Below are 18,057 nucleotides of genomic sequence, written 5' to 3'. Positions count from 1 at the left end.
TTGCGACACTTCTTCTCAGTCTGGATAGTCAGGTCACCCCACCCCTCAATTTGTTTTGTGACTTCATTTGTTTTCTTATTTGATTATTGTCTCACCTCCAAATCTGTTCTTTGACACACTCGTAAGATGATAAGCCTCAAGAAGGCAGAGTGAGCCTTTCTGGCTTCAGGCTACACCCAAATTGCTTAGCTTAGCTAGTTTGTAGAAAGTGCTCAATAAATATTTGTTGTGACCAGCTGCCTCCAAGATGCATATCCTCATGACCAGGACTCATACTCAGATGGAATCTGGTTACTGTAATTGAAATATATAGTAGTGCTTCTGCTCTCTCAGTAGTTGTCCTTAAAGGCCTTCTCTTTGTCGTTACTTAGTCTCCTCCCCTTCTTGGCAAATGCCCAGGCTTTGGTCTGAAAATAATTCCAGAGACAGAGGGTACACCCACACTCAGTGAACCAGGGCCTTGAGAAGGAAAGCAGCCTGAGATTTCTAGACACTAACCGCTTCTCCTTTGAGCAGTGACATTTCCTTTGCTTTTTAAGGATGGAAATGTCAGAAAAGTATGTCATGCATACCATTCTCCTAGCAAGATGGCATGGTTCAGTAAAATGAATGTGGAGCTAGGGTCAGAACTGGACTTCCATCTTGTCTGGCCCACTTGTTTCATGGTCTAAGTCAACTCATTGGCTTCTGTTTGTCTGTTTCCATAGCCTCAAACTGGGGTAGGGAGAGCTTTACAGATATTTGATAAGCATACAGAGAGTGATATGTAGATGATGGTCACACAGCAATACAATGTGGTTCTTTTCAGATCTTTTTACCTGGTTTCTGCATATCAGCTTCCTTACTTAAAAATGAAGACACCATCTCACAGTATATATGGAAAATTAAATGAGGATGTTGTATCAGAGCAGTTGGAGGGAAAGATACCTTGGTTTGAAATGCCAGCATCTGCTTGGGATTATCAGAGGGAAGACATTCTGTAGTGAGTGACCCATTACCATCATCCCAGCCTGCTGCAGGGCCATATTCCCTGGTCCTAGTAAAGAGGGCCCTCACCCAACTTCAGACTAGGCAAGAATTTCTGCATTTTTGTTGGTTCATGCTGTTGGCCCCACCACTATAATTTCTGGATAGAGTTGAACGGGAGTTGAAAATGAAGAATCGTACTATGCATCTCAAGATCCTCCTTCTAGTCTGGTCTCCTAGTCCCCAGGGGGAATGCAAGGTGATGCTGCTAAAGCCAATCCCTGGGTGATCTCTACCATCCTCAAATCAGTCCAAGCCTCTTGGCACACCATTTTCTTTCCATCTCACTACTCTGTCCTTGCTCTTTTCATTAAAGTAAACTTAACTAGGCATGGCTGTTTCCTTTTTTAACAAGCCACCTTACTTAACAGTCATAACAAGTCAAACCTGATGCAACTTCTCTGGGAGTTTTCTCTGAGTATTTCTAAGCCCCTGTGAAAATTTCCATAAGGCTGTACAACATTGGAACTATGCCATATGCCTGTGTCTTTAATTATATGTCAGCATCCTTTGAACAAATCACTAGTTTGATACCATTATCCAAGCATTTAAACTAATGAAGAGTGAATCATTGTTATCTCTAGCCCTTATATCTCATCCACTGTATATAAGGTATATGGCACATGCTTGTTGAACTTAGCTGAGTCAATCTGGAAGTTCTACCTAACATCCTGCTCATCTCAGTGAACTGATGTCCTGAGATCTGGAGTTCTGGGCAAAACCAGCAGTTAGTATAGCTGCATTGTACAAAGGGGATCTTGTTTAGAATAAATGTCAGCCCATCCTGATAGCTATGAACTTGCACAAATCAACCTAGCTAATGAGATGGTCTTGGTACCTGGGTGCCCATTGGGGCCCCAACAAATTCTCATCAAAATAAGCAGTGTGATCTCTGTGGAATTCTAACACTTCTGGACCAAATCATCCCCTGGGGCTCATCCTACTTGAAATATGTGAGCGGGTTTCTTTTGAGAATACAATATGTCTGTCTGGCTATTATGGCAGTGAGTTAGGAGAACTTGCAAAGATTACTGTGTCATAGAGAAAGAAAGCCACAAATGATTGTTCCTCACCTGACAGGGGCTCCCCGAGACTGGGCAGGTTTGAGCATTACTGTGATGGTTGTATCCGTTTCGTTGAGTGGTGTTTCTGCATCATATTCAGGCATTGATGGAGCTGGGCAAGGGAAAGAAATGAGACATGAGGAGCATAGGCACCAAATGTCCCTCGACATGTCCCCTTGATATCCCAGTCTGACTGAACAGAGGTTGTGAGTGAGAGCCCTATAGTATCAGGAGCCTTCGCAGTGGAGGCCTTGACTTCCCACCTGCAGCTTCTCTCAAGGTACAGTAGTCTGAAGGGGTATTAGGTATATGCTTCATCAAAAAGCACTTCTTCCATTCAGAAGAAAGGAACGTGCAGGACATATAAGTATTTAATAAAGATGTGAAAACAGAGTCAACCTCCTTAAAACACATTCAGATGCAAATTAAAGCAAAGATGAATTAGTTCCATTTTTTCCATAAGACCCTCTCCCCCACAACAGGAGTGTGACTAAATCTAATCCTTTGAATGGGTAATTTAGCCATTTGTATTATGAGCTATTAAAACCCACATCTCTTTTAATGCTTCTTTTCAATTTCTGAATTTAATCCTAAAGTTATAATCCCAATCAACAATTTAAACTTTGTTTTGTAACATGTTTATTGAAGCACTATTTTATAAAAACATAGAAACACCAAATATATTCAACCACAAGGGACTGTTTAATTAAATTACGTCCATCCAGTTGACAGACATTATAATGAAAGCAAAGCGGCAGTGTGGGAAATACTTATGGGATGAGGATAAGTGGAAACATTAAGCTACAAAAAATCATGGCTTCTGCAAAAATACATGCAAAATACATATGCATGCAGACCAGACTGAATAGATATTCCAAAATATGATCGCTGTAAACAAGCTTTTTGCAATGGTTCGGCTTTAATGCTCTCAGGTGGTGTGCTGCACACTACTGGTACAGATGCTTTGCAATCTTGGGTTCGTACAGCTTAGTCATTCATTCATTCATTCATCCATCCATTCATTCATTCATCAGATATTTCAGGAGAGGCAGTGCCATAGGTGTCTTATACTGAAAAGGGTTCTATTTGGAAAATACATTTACAAGCCAATTTTTATGTGCCTCTCTTATCTCTCTCTCTCTCTCTCTCTCTCTCACACACACACACACACACACACAGAGAGATGCACAATTCTCTCTCTCTCTCAGAAAGTTTATTGATTTGATTTTCTTTAACTCAATAGTGATGTCATTGTCTAAAGTCTAAATTGTTCCATTGTCTTCAGTGATAGTCTCTTCTATATTTTTTTTTTACTCCAGGAAATTATGAAGGTTGCAGGAGACAGGAATATAACACCCCCCCTCTTTCCCTTTCTAGATGAGATACCTGAGATCTTGGTGGCAATCCTAGTGGTGACAGGGGGTCCGAAGCCCTTGGCTGTGCTGGCCTTGATGGTGAAGGAGTAGGTGGTCCCTGGATACAAACCCACAAAGAGGTGGTGGGTTTCATTCCGGAGTTTGAACACTTTCCCCCTCTGGCTGGACAGGTCAGCACTTGGATCCAGTGAGCCAACAGCCTTGTAGTTGATCTGTGTGACAAAGTGATAAGCAAGTACATAAATGCCCTACTTAGTAACTGAGGGAGCCCACTGGTGAGGGGCAGCAGGGGCAGGGAGGCAAGGGAGACAAGCTAGGCACAAGGACACAGAGCTGCTTGGGACAGTATAAACAAGCACAGCCCTGACCTTTCTATTGACAAGCTCATAGAATGATGGCATGTCTAACACAATCAGAGCAGTCCCCCAGCTTGCAGAGTTTAGAAAGATTACAGTTGTGGGGGAGCTACCCCAAGGGAGGGGATACGGTATCACATACGTAAACCTAGGCTGATTAGGGAGGTTGCTGGGGGTGAGAAGGTTTAAACAGGTTGAAGGGTAGAAGATGGGGAGATGGGAGAATAGGTAGGGGTTAACCAAAATGAAGCGGATATGAAAAGTCTTCTAAAAACTTTCTAGCTTTGCTCCTTGTAATCCAATTAAAAACAAAACAAAACAAAAGCAAAACCAACAACAACAGCAGAAAGAAGGAATTGGATGGCAGATGTCTCCCATAGATAGATAATGTCAGTCCTAGAAGCAATGTGTCACTAAACAAATTTTCATTTTTAGGTGTGGATGCCTCTGTTGTGACTGTTGGTTTGGAAGACTCTGTTCTTGAAGATACCACACACCTTGAATGCAAAGTATAGATAAATCAAACTGCAGTTGAACTAGAAGCTCCCTCCTTGTTGATTACTTTTCATGGTAGTGTCAAACAGTGCTATATAGGCTCCTGCAGAGTAATGGCATTAGTGGTTTTACCCAGCTGACTATGAACTACATTACTAATGTGTCAGGCAACATGTGGCCACTGGTACAATAATGGTATGGGTGTTATATGAGTAACCAAAACCCTCTGCTTGGATTTGAGACCCATTCCACGAGAGAGAATTTATTACTGGTGCTGTAAACCCAGTCAAAGATTTATGACTGAGGAGGTGTTAGGTACCAGGGATAAACCAAACCTATTACCCTGTTTCTTAGCTAAACAGGAATAACATCAAGCTGCCTTCTATACATCTATGTTTATACCCACAAAGGATACTCTTATGCCAAATTAGAGAAGCCCATCTTTGCAGTGAATATAGGAGAATACAGAACTTATAGCTGGACAGGATGCTGAGAATAAATATCAGTTGAAGGCTTATCCCAAAACAAGATATGCAAACCACATTTTAAGGAAGTTATCACAGAACCCACCACAGAAGTGATGTGGGAAGAATATAAGGGCCAACACATAGGAAGAAAGGTTGCAGAAAACATTCTTTTCAGCACGGCATTGTCATGGAAATCATGAATTCATATCTGCTGTTATTACTGGCACTGGGCCTACAAAAGATGACCCAGCCAACAGTTAGCTATGGAGCAGGGAGAAGCTCATGAGGCCTTACCACTTACTGCTGAAGTACTGGCAACTAACAGACTATGTAAGGGGAAGGCAGAGTATCTAGTGGTGAACCCACTGGTGAGTCAAACAGGCTCAAATCAAATGAGTGCTCTGAACCCAGGATTGCACAGATGGCTCAGCTTAAATGCAGGAGCACACAAAGCAAAAGCCATGGATTTGGGGAAGAGATTTGTAGGGAAGTCAAGAGCTGGAAGGGGTGGGGAAAAGAGAGAACAAGGGAGGAGAGTAATCAGAAAATACTATTTCCATGTATAAAATGGCCAAAGGAGGAATCTTAGTAAAAATATACTGTAGAAATTATAAAGCAATTTATCTTAATATATCTCATACCTAATACATCTATTTTACTATAATTTCAGTATGTCATCAATCCAAAACATTTAACAAGGTAGTTCACATTCCACAATTCATTTCAAGTCTTAGAGATCTAGTATATATCTGGTATAGAGCATAACTCAGTGTCTGTGCTACTGGTGTTATGTTCAGGAAGCAGTCTCCAGTACCAATTTGTTCAAGGGTACCTCCCACTTTCTCTTCTAAGAGGTTCAGTGTAGATGGATTTATGTTGAGATCTTTGATCCATTTGGACTTAAGTTTTGTGCATGGCGATAGACATGGATCTATCTGCAGTCTTCTACACACCATCATCCAGTTGTGCGAGCACCGTTTGTTGGAGATTCTTTCCTCCTTCCATTGTATACTTTTAGCTGTTCTGTCAAAAATCAGGTGTTCATAGGCATGTGGGTTAATAGCAGGATTTTCCATTTCATTCCATTGGTCTACCTGTCTATTTTTGTGCCAATACCAAGCTGTTTTCAGGACTGTAGCTCTATAGTAGAGCTTGAAGTCAGGGATGGTAGACTAGCCACTTTCCAAAGTACAGTAGCTCCTTTGTTAGAAATGAAGACTATGGGCTAGGAGATAGCTCTGTGGTTAACACAATTGCCACATAAGTAAGATAGGACAACTATAGAGTTCAGTTTCCCAGAATTCAAGTAGATAACAGGTGGAAAACAAAAGGTTTGGATTTTCAGATCCCCAGAATCCATGTAGACAAGAATTACAACCTTGTAATTCTTGGAGTGACACTGTCTATGTTGTGAGGCTCTAGGTTTGATGCAGAGAACCTGCCTTAATTAATAAGATGGAAGATTGGTTAAAAAGGATTCCCAGGACCAAGTTCAGACCTCCATATGCACACACACACACACACACACACACACACACACACACACACACACACACACAGAGAGAGAGAGAGAGAGAGAGAGAGAGAGAGAGAGAGAGAGGATAACATGCATACACACATACCTGCATGCCTGACACATGAAAAAGAATGCAGACCACGTATTCTATCATACATACCAGGAGTGGTTGCTCACTTCTTATTTCAGGAATCATGAGATGCTCAACTGAAAATAACTTCCATTAAATCAGCACTTTTCAAACTATCTGTGATGGGGACTCAGTGTTGTGTTTTCCTACCCAGTGCAAACAGATGTCAATGTGATGACCATGTTTCATGACACCCAGTTCATGAGTTGACAGCAATCAAATCCTGAATTGCCTGTGTCCACTGCTCACGAGGTAGATGTCACAGTAATGCTAGGGTATTTAAGTCCTGAAGCCTTCCCTCGATTTCGGCATTTGCCCTGCTATCAATGTAACTAATGGTTTCCATGCTGTGTGTTGTCCTCCATGGCTGACAGTGTGAGTGCCACAAACCTGAATCACATAGGTGTTAAAGTAGCCTACACAGGATCATTTTTGCATACAAAGTATTTTGATCATATTTAATCTCTAGTCTTCCCCCTAACTGCTCCCAGATCCCTCCCAACCTCCTCAGCTCCTCCCAACTATGTGAAAAAGATTTATTTATTTTAGAATCATGAGTGCTTGCCTCGATGTAACTATGGGTAACATGTGCATGTCCTGGTACCTACAGCAACTAGAAGAGAGCTTCCGGTTTTCTGACACTGGAGTAACAGAAGATTGTGAGCTATCTGTTGTGGGTGCTGGGAATTGAACCCAGGTCCTCTGAAAGAGCAGCAAGTGCTCTTAAGCATTGAGACACCCCTCCAGCTCCAGTTTTTCTTCTTGATATCCTAATTAGTCCAGTTGTACTGACCACACTCATAGGTGTGAGGTTACCCACTGGACCATAGCTGACCTTCCAGGGGCTATACCTATAAAGAAAACTATGTCTCCCTCTCTAGAAGTCATCAACTGTCAATAGTTCATAAGCCCCATCCCACCATGCTAGAGGTTTGACTGGCTTGATCTTGATCAGGTCTCAGACAACTGTTGCTGTTGATACATAGCATTCTTCAATTTGCTTTTTAAAAGTCTCCTTGTTACATTAAGAAATATTTTACTAAGGACTAGCTAGATAACTCAGTAGGGAAAAGTGTTAGCTATACGAGTCAGTTTGATGACTGCAACCCACATTAAAGATGGATGTGGTGATATGCATCTATATTCCAGTGTTACTATGGCAAGCACAGACAAGTTCATCAAGCAATTAGCTAGGAGTACATAGTGCAGCAGTCAAACAAGAGACCCTTCCTCAACTAGGTCATTGGTCACTAAAGATAACCAACTCTCAAAAGTCTTCTGACTTCCATTTGTATAGCATAGCATGCACACCACACCATGCCACACAAACACACACACACACACACACACACACACACACACACACACACACCCCACACACCCACACACACCCCACACACAAAAAGCATTTAAATAAAAAAAAGTTCCATGCTTCTACAACAGCCAAACCAGGCCAAAGAGGAGGCACATGTTCTTTATTAAGAAAGTGAATGATATCTTATACCTTATACCTAGCACAGGTGGCAAACGTGTTGGAGACAGAGTGATTTCCTATATGTGGCAGTAGTAATGTAGCAATGGTACCATATGCTTAATGAGAAAGGCCAGACGTGGCTAGGATCAGAGTGAGCCCAGGAAGAGAAACTCCAAGTGATGACAACTTGGGTTTTCATAAGCAGAGTCTACACATATGCATTCATCTACATGTGGCTAGCAGCTTCAGGGTGTTCTGATGGGATTTCCATTCCAAGCTCAGAGGCAAGCACTGAAGGTCCCCAAGTCTCCATGCTTTTCTGTCTGGGGCACTCTCAAAGACTGCATTAATACCCTAGGTCCCAAAATAATCTGGGGATCTGCAGATTTAGCTGTACTTGCTCTGTTTTCTGATCTTCACCTGCATGACATGGCACACATGCATGCATGTACATAGAGACACACACAAATCAAATAAAAATAAAGCAATTAATATATATCTGCTCTACTTTATTTTCTGTCCCCAGCCCCCATTTTTGTTGTTGTTGTTGATGTTTTAACTGGTGTCTCTTACATTTCTCAGTCATTTGCCCAGTATCAAATCATAAGCTCAGAAGCCACATCTGAGCAATACTGAACCAAGATGCAATGCTCAGGGAAGGAACTTGGGAAAGAAAAGGTCTGAACCTGAAGGTAGAATGGAGTCCAAGCAGAGGAAAGGGCTCTGAAGCTTCCATGTATAGACAATAGGTTGGGCAAGGGCCTGAGGTGGGGAAAGGCTCACACAGAGAGAAGTTCAGGGCGATTATAGAGCAGAGGGCAAGTGGAGGAAAGTGTACAACTGGACTCCTGTTTCCTAGCAACAGAAGAGAGAGATGCTCTGAGGTGTGCCTGGAGCCAGGGACCCCAGTGCATCAGTAGAAAGGATATGCCTCTGTATTTTCTTAAAAATCAGTCCTAGTGACCCTACTTGAGCTGATGGCAACACCGCTGATATACAGACACTGTAAGCGAAAGCTCATGCCTTATTTACTAGCCAGCTCTTTCCTGAGCTCCAAATTCAATCCAAAAGCGACTCAATTTCTACGGCGCTGTCAATATAATATACCATGCACCCCTGCTCTCCTAACCTTTCGTGGTATTACAGGATCCTCACTTACTTGTAATGAAACACTATGAATAAATCAATGTATGTTAATATAGCATGTCTTCAATTTTTTATGAAGGGCTTCACCAAATCTAATTCCCACTGTTTTGTCAGAAACAGTCTTTGAAAAATTTAACTTGCAAGTTTTAAGAAGTTAGTGGGGGATCAGGATGGGGAGGGGAAAAATGTGCGGGAGCCAGAGCTGTCAGTGAAGAAGGTGATCTCTGGAGGCGGGGCAAAGAGAACGTTTATTAGAGTGGCGAGCATGAAATGAAGGGCTACTGAGAAACAGAGCCCAGCCGTTCGTGAGTTCCAAGATCTGCAGACTGGATCTGGCTGCAATAAAGTGCTGGAGGCTGTTCTTTGCCCTGGCTGGGAATAGTGTAATTAGCAACTAAAAATCTCACTCATCTTGCCATATGCAGTTCGGTTTTCCTTATTTCTGAGGAGTGAGTCTGCCTCCATGTCCCTTAGACTTAGTCACTCTAGGATCTGGGCTGACTTCTGTAATCCCCCTGACAGCTGATTTCACTACTTAAAAATTTCATAGTCTCTTTAACCACAGGACATTTGAACAGATTAATGGGTCATCTTGGAACACTTCTTCCTTAATCCATGACTCCTTATCTTTAGACCTCACTGAAGGTGATACTGTACATGAATACCTTCTGTGGCTCCCAGTTACCCCTGCCTTGTACTCTCAAAGAAAATAGACACATCATCTCTCTCTTAATTCATTAACTTTATTTTAATCATACACTGATTTCATCAATGAGTGTTCTCCAATCCTCCTGTTTGTTAGCCCAGGGCAAGGAATTTTCTCTTGTCTTACTTGAACATTTCTTCAACTTGCTTGTGAAAACAAGTGGTTCCACGAGCTCTGCATCAGGGACAGTTACACACAGCTGTGCAACTCTGGTCCTTCAAGGGTAAAACATGGATTTTAATTTGAGTAGCTTCAGCAGACACAGGGGCATCCTGGGAAGAATAGGCTGTTATTCCACTGGAGCTGAGTGGAGGAGACAAGAAATATAGGAGTTCTTCAAATGGGAAAGATGCTGTTCCGGATGCTTCCATTAGGATAAGGCTAATCAGTCAGCCTTGTTCTGAGTGAAGGGATGGGAAAGTCTTTGTTCTGGGAGAAAGAGGGAACATAATGCTAAGAGAGGAAATAAGGCAAAGTAGGGAAGAATTGCCTGAACAAGGCTCACTACTGGAAAACATAAGAATGCTAAAAAAAAAATTAAGTACATTATTTTACTCCAAGTATTTAGGAGAGGGGATGTGTTCACATAAAAATAGTTCAATCCTAAAAAAGAATCTTTATGGTTGCCATTTTTCTTCCACTGAGGAAACTGAAGCCAAGAGAGGACATGGTGAATTATGGGCCAGGGTGAGGCAGCCTATGAGTGGGGTTTGGAAGTAGCCACAGCAGGGACAGAATTTGGCCACCCTTCACTGTGGCTGCCTCCCTACAGTCCCGTCACTCTGATGATATGTGTGAATATGGGGGTCACCATGTGGTTAGAAACACAAAGCCAAGAATGATTACCAAAGAGATCACCCTAAACTGAGAGAACACAGTAAGAAGTAGCAAGTATTAAACCATGGTTACATATTTATATATGGTCAAGTGGAAAACATCAAATTTGCTTATGGGTCACTATCAGAAACAAGGCAAGGTTTTAAGGCAACAGCAAATTAGAATGAAAACAAACTAAAGTTGATTAAGTATAATAGTCTGTCAGGAAGGATGACCATATGAACTGAATGTCTACCTGTGTCCCAATGGCTCAAGGTTCCAGAAAGTCTCTTCTCCAAGAGGGTCAGGCCCCTAAATTATCCTTCTCAGCAGTCTCTGCTTTCCTGCAGGGCTTTCTGTTCAGACTCTGAAAGTTTTCATAGACCACTTTTAGCAAGATCACAGGGTAAGGGAAGCAGCCCTTTCACTGGACAAAGATGTAAGTGCTTTCTTTTAAGCCCAGCACAACAGGTCATTTTCTCCTTCAGACCCACTGTGAATATGTTCTGCACATGGACATGGCTTCAGAGGTACAGCCTGCAGAGGGGAGCCATTCCCTTCTGCTAGAAAGAACAGTGTTGGCCCTTTGGCTTCCAGACAATTTAAATATAAATAGGAATGCATCCCTCCGGAGGAAGAACAGTGGAACACACAGCTGTCTGCAGGGCACCTGCCAGTGACCACCTGGCCACAGTGCCCCCTTTACCTAGACATCTGAGGACTATTACAACAACAGAAAAGCGATTATAATTGCTGATCTTGCCACTTAGTCCTGGAGTATGGAAGTCTGCAGGGCCAAGGAAAGTGCATGGGGACTGGTTCTTTTATACACAGCCAGAGACCAGCCAGGCTTCCACCAAAGCTGCCAGGTACTGGGAACTCACTTCCTGTTGGTCTCTATGCTCCAATTTGGGGGCAGGCGAAAGGAAGGTGAGGCAGACAAAGTTTTGAACAAACACAGGCAAGCACTTAGGAAAGATGGTTCCCAGAGTGATAGGTTTAGCTGAGAAGGGGTAGGAAAGGAGAGAGGAGAGAAAGAAGGGAAAGAGAAATGGATTAGACGAAAGAGTTACTATTGTAGGGAACAAAAAAATATGTTAACTTAATAGCATGGGGGGACCTGTTAGAGGAGGAGAAAAGATCATAGGTAGAAAAATGATCCCCAAAGTCTGAACGTTACTTCATGGAATATAGAGTAGAACTGTCACTTTTTACTTGTGAAAAGTATACCATGCTTTTGTAGATGTTGACTTGAGGAAAACTTGAATATAGGGTAGAAACTCTCTATCAGTGGGTGGTGTGTGTGTGTGTGTGTGTGTGTGTGTGTGTGTGTGTGATGTTTGTAAAATTTCTTTTAGAATATAAAATTATTTCAAAATAAAATCCCGAAACCAGGTATGATGGTGCATGTCTATAATCCCATCAGTTAGGGGCAGAGGCAAGAGGACAGATAATTGGAGATCAGCCTGGCTATACAGTGAGACTTTCCTGGAGATGGCCCAGAATGGTTTGTATTTACCATCCAACAGTCAAAGCCACAAAGCTGATTAGTAAGGAAAGAGACAGGAACTAATATGGATGTGCATGTAGTATGCTCCCCTCCCTAAATCATTGTTACCCCTCAGCTTCCAGGCAGGTTTCAAGTGCATGAGTTCCTGTCCAAAACTGCTCCCTCTGCCAATAATTGCTTCTCCAGTCCTAAGCTCTGCCCTATTTCCTGCTCCACAATTCCCATCCTCTGCCCTATAAAGGAAGAGACTTCTTATGTTTTCACACAGACAACCCCATAGCAGGGCTACCATCAACTCAGATGGCTGCAAAGCTCCTTTATCCTAAACTGTCATAATGCCACTTAATAATATGAAGCTTAAATCTCCTTTCAGCTTTTAATCTCACACTGGGGTATCTGGGGTGCTATGATGTTGTCATTTTCACAGAAACCTTCTTGTTTAATGAGTCTGTCTAGCAATACTCCCAATGGCTTTGAGCCAGCGAGGCAATACCACTCAGGTTTTGGGATGTAAGCGGCTTGCTTTCCAGCATCTCACTCACTCAATTTCAGTTTTTGCTAAGTTGAATGTGGTTAAACTGCTGAGGTGCAGGGTGGATTCCTCTCCAGCTGGCTTTGAGCAGGCCAGCTCTTTGGAACCTTGCAGTCACACCAATAGCCTTATTGGCAGGGACAGCCTTGGGGCACCCTCCATTGGGGACAGATGCCTGCTCTTTCACTTCTGGTGGCTGCCAAGCACTCTTCTCAGCACAGAACAGTAGTGAAGAAGAGGTTTACTGACTGAATGCGGACAAGAACACCGAGGCAGCAAAGCCTGAGAGAGTACGACTGGGGTTTGGAGTGGAGAAATTATATGGTTAATGTGCTCCATTTTCCATCCCATTCTGACTGCAGACCTTCACTTAGCCTGTGTGACCAGTTTTGGCGTGAGAGAGTCAGCTGTGTGGGCCTGTAGCTAACCCACTGCAAGAGGGACTTGCCTAATGCATTAGTGACCTTTATTTACACTGCAGTGATCAAACACCTGGCAGGAGAAACTTGAGACATTTATTTCGGCTTGTGGTTCAGAGTCACAGTCTCTCATGGTGGTGAAGGCATGATGGCTGATACAGCTTGGTTGATAGCACTGCGGGCCAGTGGTACAGTGGGAGACAAAGAAGCTGAGAGAATTGTAGAACTAAATTTGGGCTGGGCTATAACACTCAAGGCTCACCCCACAGTGGTCTACCTCTATCATCTGGAAACTACACCCTACAGGTTCCATACCTCCCCCCCCCCAAACAGTGCCACTAGCTTGGGAACAAGTGTTTAAGTAAATAAGTCTCTGGGAGGTACTTTATCACTAAGCCAAACTATAAAGCTTCCCCAGGGTGGTCCATACCCGCTTGACATATGGTACTCAGTAATTCTTAAATACTTTTTTTTTTAAAGATAAGAAACAAAAAGCATGCTCATCTCATTGGTGTTTCTCCCCCATCCTGTTAGGATTTAGGAAGTGAATAAGAAGGTGGGTTCACCCTTGTAGAATCATAGGCAAAGGCTCTATCCTCAACTTCTAATCACTGAAGAGCCTCAACTTATGGTAGAGTTACATTCAATATAATCAAGTTGAGAAGTGCATTTGATGCACCTCACTTCCCAAACATCATACATTACCTTACTAATTGTTTTTATAAGTCAGGCTCCCCCTATGCCAGGCTATCCAGGCTATCTAATATCACCATGTAGCTAAGTTGGCCTCAACTGTGTAATTCCCCTTACCTCAACCTCTCAAGGCATTCTAGGAGGGAACCATTACTCCTAGCTAGCCTATCCTATCTGAACAAGTAGCTTACAGTTGAACAGAGCTGTGGAGTAAGAAGTTTGCTTTATAATGACCAGGTTCTCTATTCAAAGTTCAAGTTGGGATGGCTAAGCCAGGACACCCTTTTGTACCACCATAAACTCACACTGACATATGTCACCAGACCCACTGATCACAACAACATTAATGCACAGGCTCTTTATCAGGCCTCTGGTAAGCACTTGCCAGTCCCGACTCATAGAAACATCAAATTAGACACTACTACCACTCTGGTTCCCATTCCATATAGAAGAAACTAATGCTCAGGGGATATACTTACTATTTCTGAAGTTTATGCTCTCCTGGCTGGCAAGAAGCTCAGCTTGGAACCCAGCTAGTGTGAACCAGAATTCACTGGCTGGGTTTCAAGCTGAGGTATGTTTAGCTGAGAAGTGATAGTGGATTCATATTAAGATTAACCAAAGCTCCTGGTTAGGAAAGTAGGTATACAGAAGTCAACATTAAGGGGAGTTGGGTGGAAATGACTTTATACAGCCAGGCAATTTAAGATATCAAAGCTCAGTTGAATCTCCTTAGCTCTCTCAGGAGTTCCTTTCACCAGCATGGGACTTCCTGCCTCCTTGTCTGGGGTGAAGGCAGGGGGCAGGTTTATGAGACCCTCCTAAGGAGAAATTCATTGATCATATAATCACATGTTTCAGAGAGGGCCAGTGGAGGACTGAACTGTGAAGTTTCCTTCTATTGCATTTTCTTTCATTCAGCGTTTTTCTCATGAAATTAAAACGGAATTGATTTCTCTCTCCCATGACATTAAGGCATTAAGAAAGGAATAAAAGGGTGGCCCTACCACAGATCCAGGCACCAATTCCATGCAGCACTACTGCCTTTGTGAGAGAGATTTATTAGTTATCATTTATCATGGTAAGGTTTAGTAAGAGTCTATTTGGAGAAATAACTCTCTTCCTTTCTAGAAGAAATGGGAGCTTTTATTTTTCTCCTTCCTTGGCCAACACAATCATTTGTCTAACATTCTCTCTAACCTGCTCTTTCGTTAGAGGCATTTTCTCTCTCTCTCTCTCTCTCTCTCTCTCTCTCTCTCTCTCTCTCTCTCTCTCACCCTCCCTCTAAAAGTATGGGCTACCCCCAAATTTTCTTCTCTTTTTCTAATTAATTGATTAATTAATTTTACATCCTGGCCAGTTTCTCATCCCTTCTCTCCTCCTGGACCCATCCTCTATGCCTTCTCTGTCCCCAATCCATTCCTCCTCTGTTTTTGCAGGTCAGAAATGTCTATCATAATAAGGCATATCGAGTTGCAGTAAGACTAAGCACCTTCCCCTGTATTAAGGCTGGACAAGGTGAACCAGTATGAGGACTAGAGTCCCAAAAGCCATCAGGAGTCAGAGACAGCCCCTGCTCCCACTGGTAGGAGTCCCACAAGAAGACCAAGTTACACAACTGGTAACATATGTGCAGAGGGGTTAGGTCAATCCCATACATGCCCCCGGTTGTCAGTTTGTCTCTGTGAGCCTGTATGAGCCCAGGTTAGAACCCTCTTTTTAATCTAGTCCTGTGATATCACCGTGGGAGCAAACAGACACATAGTAGGTGCCATTACCCTAGGGACTATCACCTCGGGTGAAGCAAGTTTTGCGGAACCTACCTTCTATCTGGCTCCAGGCTCACAGCCTGAGAGAGCCTTCCCATTTACAAAGTGTCAGAGGAGAGTGGGTATAGGAGGAGGATGTTGAGACTCAGAGAGGCTAAGAGACATAGTTAAGGCCACAGATGAGTGGGCTCTTCTAGTGACATAGCTGGAAGATGGATTACACAGCAAGAGACCAAAGACTATGGTGCCCTCTTATACAGATGGCCCTTTAGAGTAACACTGCTCACCATGGGCAGAGTGCAGGGCTGGTGAAATCAACCTGGGTCAGATGCTTTATAAGATAGCCACACTGTTACTCTTTCCAAGTGTAATCAACACAAAATTATTAAAGGGGCAGTTTCCATTCTGTCCCCCCCCCCCCACAGAAATCTGTTGTAGCTTATTCTTCCCTCATATCTTGAGTCAGGTGGACACACTAGCACATTCCTACAGCTCGGGAGCCATGTACAGCCAGTGACTAGACAGTGAAGGTCTAGGCCAAGCTGTTCCACTTTCTCAGATTTCTTCCTTTCTCTTCCCCTTACCATCCCCCCAATTATTTAATTAGAGTTTTTTCTTTGGTTGGACTTTTATGAATTTAATTAAACACACACACACAGGCCATCTACAATAGTCATTTATAAATAAAAAGTGCTGCTGAATTGTAATGATTACATTCCCCTTCCACACTGCCTTTGGCCTCTTCTCAATGCTAGGGGTACATGCAATTTGTCTGTGCCCTGCATGCTGTTCCAGGGGACTAGTTACTATACCCTTTAGTATAGCCATGACTCAACCCAGAGCAATAAGACCTTGCAGATTATATCTTCCATGCTGTCCTCTTTTCTAGAATCCTAATTTATGACAAAAAATAAAGGGTACCTTTGTGGAGCAGCCCAGGTCCCGGGACACCCAGTCCATGCCCCCTTTCCTCTCCTGGGTACTCATTGGCAGAACTCAGATACCCAGGCTTGTTGCCTCTGCAGACATACTGTATGCTCTAAATTCCTCCCCATCCCAATCCCCAGGCTCCTCCAGAATCTGGAGGTTGCCAACTATGCGTGAAGTGAGTCTCTTCCTCTATTGAAAGTCAGTGCACTCAGGAGATAGGCATGCAAGTCTGATGCTTCATCTTTTGAGAGATTCTGCCAGCTGTTTCCCTTCTTAGTCCACCTTCTTATTGGCCAACAGGATCTACTTCTGCCCTGGTGGCTCCCAAGGACCTTTAATGTGTTGTCACAACTGTCACCTCTGTCCAGTTCTTCTTTTTTGTCCTGAGTGAGACATGATCCCAGAGGCAATGCCAGGAGTCATCCATGCATCATCCAATTTCCATCAGAGACACACAGCTCTTTCCTTTTTAGCCTGCAATTCTGCCTTTAATCAGTGCTGTCAGAATGCATGTGTCCATGTCAGACAAAGCTGGTTTCCACTCTCAGCATCTCCAGCCATTCCACAAACTGTACAGCCCACATGAGCCTAAGTGATTGTAAAAACGCGGGGTCCTAAGCTGGAGATTGGCGAATGAAACCCACAAAGTGAGCAGTGTGATTTCTTGGCCTTCTAGAGCCATGCCTCATTAGGCAGCCATGGTAGGGAGAAACAAAACCACAAACTGGAAAGGAAAATGGCCTTGGGATTCTCTCTCTCTCCCTCTCTCTCTCCCCCTCCCTCTCTCTCGTGTGTGTGGTGCATTTTTGTGCATGTGTAAACTGTTTTATTAGTACTATGAATTATACTACAATGTACAAGCTGGTAGAGAAAGACATTAGATATCAACTTCTGGCCTCAGACATCTAACCTGGAGTCACTGACAATCACTAGGACAGAATTCATGGTGAGAACCAGCTGTTAGGGTTATAGTGTTTGTTCTTAAAGGTAACTGCTGACCCAAAAATAAAATGACTGTTCTAATTCACAAAGTTGGATGCAGAATCCTGGGACTCTTTCCCAACCCTCTGAACCTGGATACCTGGGAAGACAAGGTTGGTGCTATGAACCTTCCTTAATACCCTCTGGGCCTGGAGGATGTTGCAGAGCCTACTGGTACACTGGGTACTGCCTAGTGGTACAGTTGCTTGGTTCATAAGCTTTCTAAGAATGTGGAGTGAGGACATGGTCACAGGCAGAAAAATGATCGCACAAATTCAGAACATTGAGGAGATATCCAAGAAGATAACTATCACTTACCCAACATGGCTATGCAGAGCTGAAGCCTAAGAGTGTATTGTGGAGTTTAAGCACTTCAAGGCAAGCATTACTAGGAGTGGGGCTCTCTTCAGCAAGCATTCTCAAAGATGTCTTGTCTCACCTTAAGGTTTGGTCTCCCCGAGACAGGTTTAAGGGTTGAGGTCTAGTGAAGCATCATCATAGACAAAGTTTATTGCCAGTTGGCATCTGAAGCAATGAGACCTCTTCATGTGGTTGACATCTGGAACTCCAGGCTGCTATCAAGCTTAGAAGTCCCCCAGATGTGAAAATAACCAAGCATGTTGAATGTATGCAACTCAAAAGCCCAGGGTG

General features: G+C 43.1%; 1 protein-coding gene across 1 annotated transcript in view; it reads right to left on the bottom strand.

Moving 5' to 3' along the window:
• Window positions 1-18,057, bottom strand: part of Ptprt (protein tyrosine phosphatase receptor type T) — a 1,080,054-nt gene that overhangs the window by 266,161 nt on the left and 795,836 nt on the right. Inside the window, exons 10-11 of the mRNA XM_051187222.1 lie at window positions 3,477-3,678; window positions 2,100-2,202 (exon numbers count right to left, since the gene is read on the bottom strand). Of these exons, the coding sequence (XP_051043179.1) occupies window positions 2,100-2,202; window positions 3,477-3,678 (305 nt within the window). The remainder of the gene's footprint in view (window positions 1-2,099; window positions 2,203-3,476; window positions 3,679-18,057) is intronic.

This window comes from Phodopus roborovskii, unplaced genomic scaffold (genome assembly GCF_943737965.1).
Source record: "Phodopus roborovskii unplaced genomic scaffold, PHOROB, whole genome shotgun sequence".
In the NCBI taxonomy this organism is placed as follows: Eukaryota; Metazoa; Chordata; class Mammalia; order Rodentia; family Cricetidae; genus Phodopus; species Phodopus roborovskii.
Note: the sequence above shows the minus strand (reverse complement) of the source record. Positions and strands in the feature narration are given on the sequence as shown.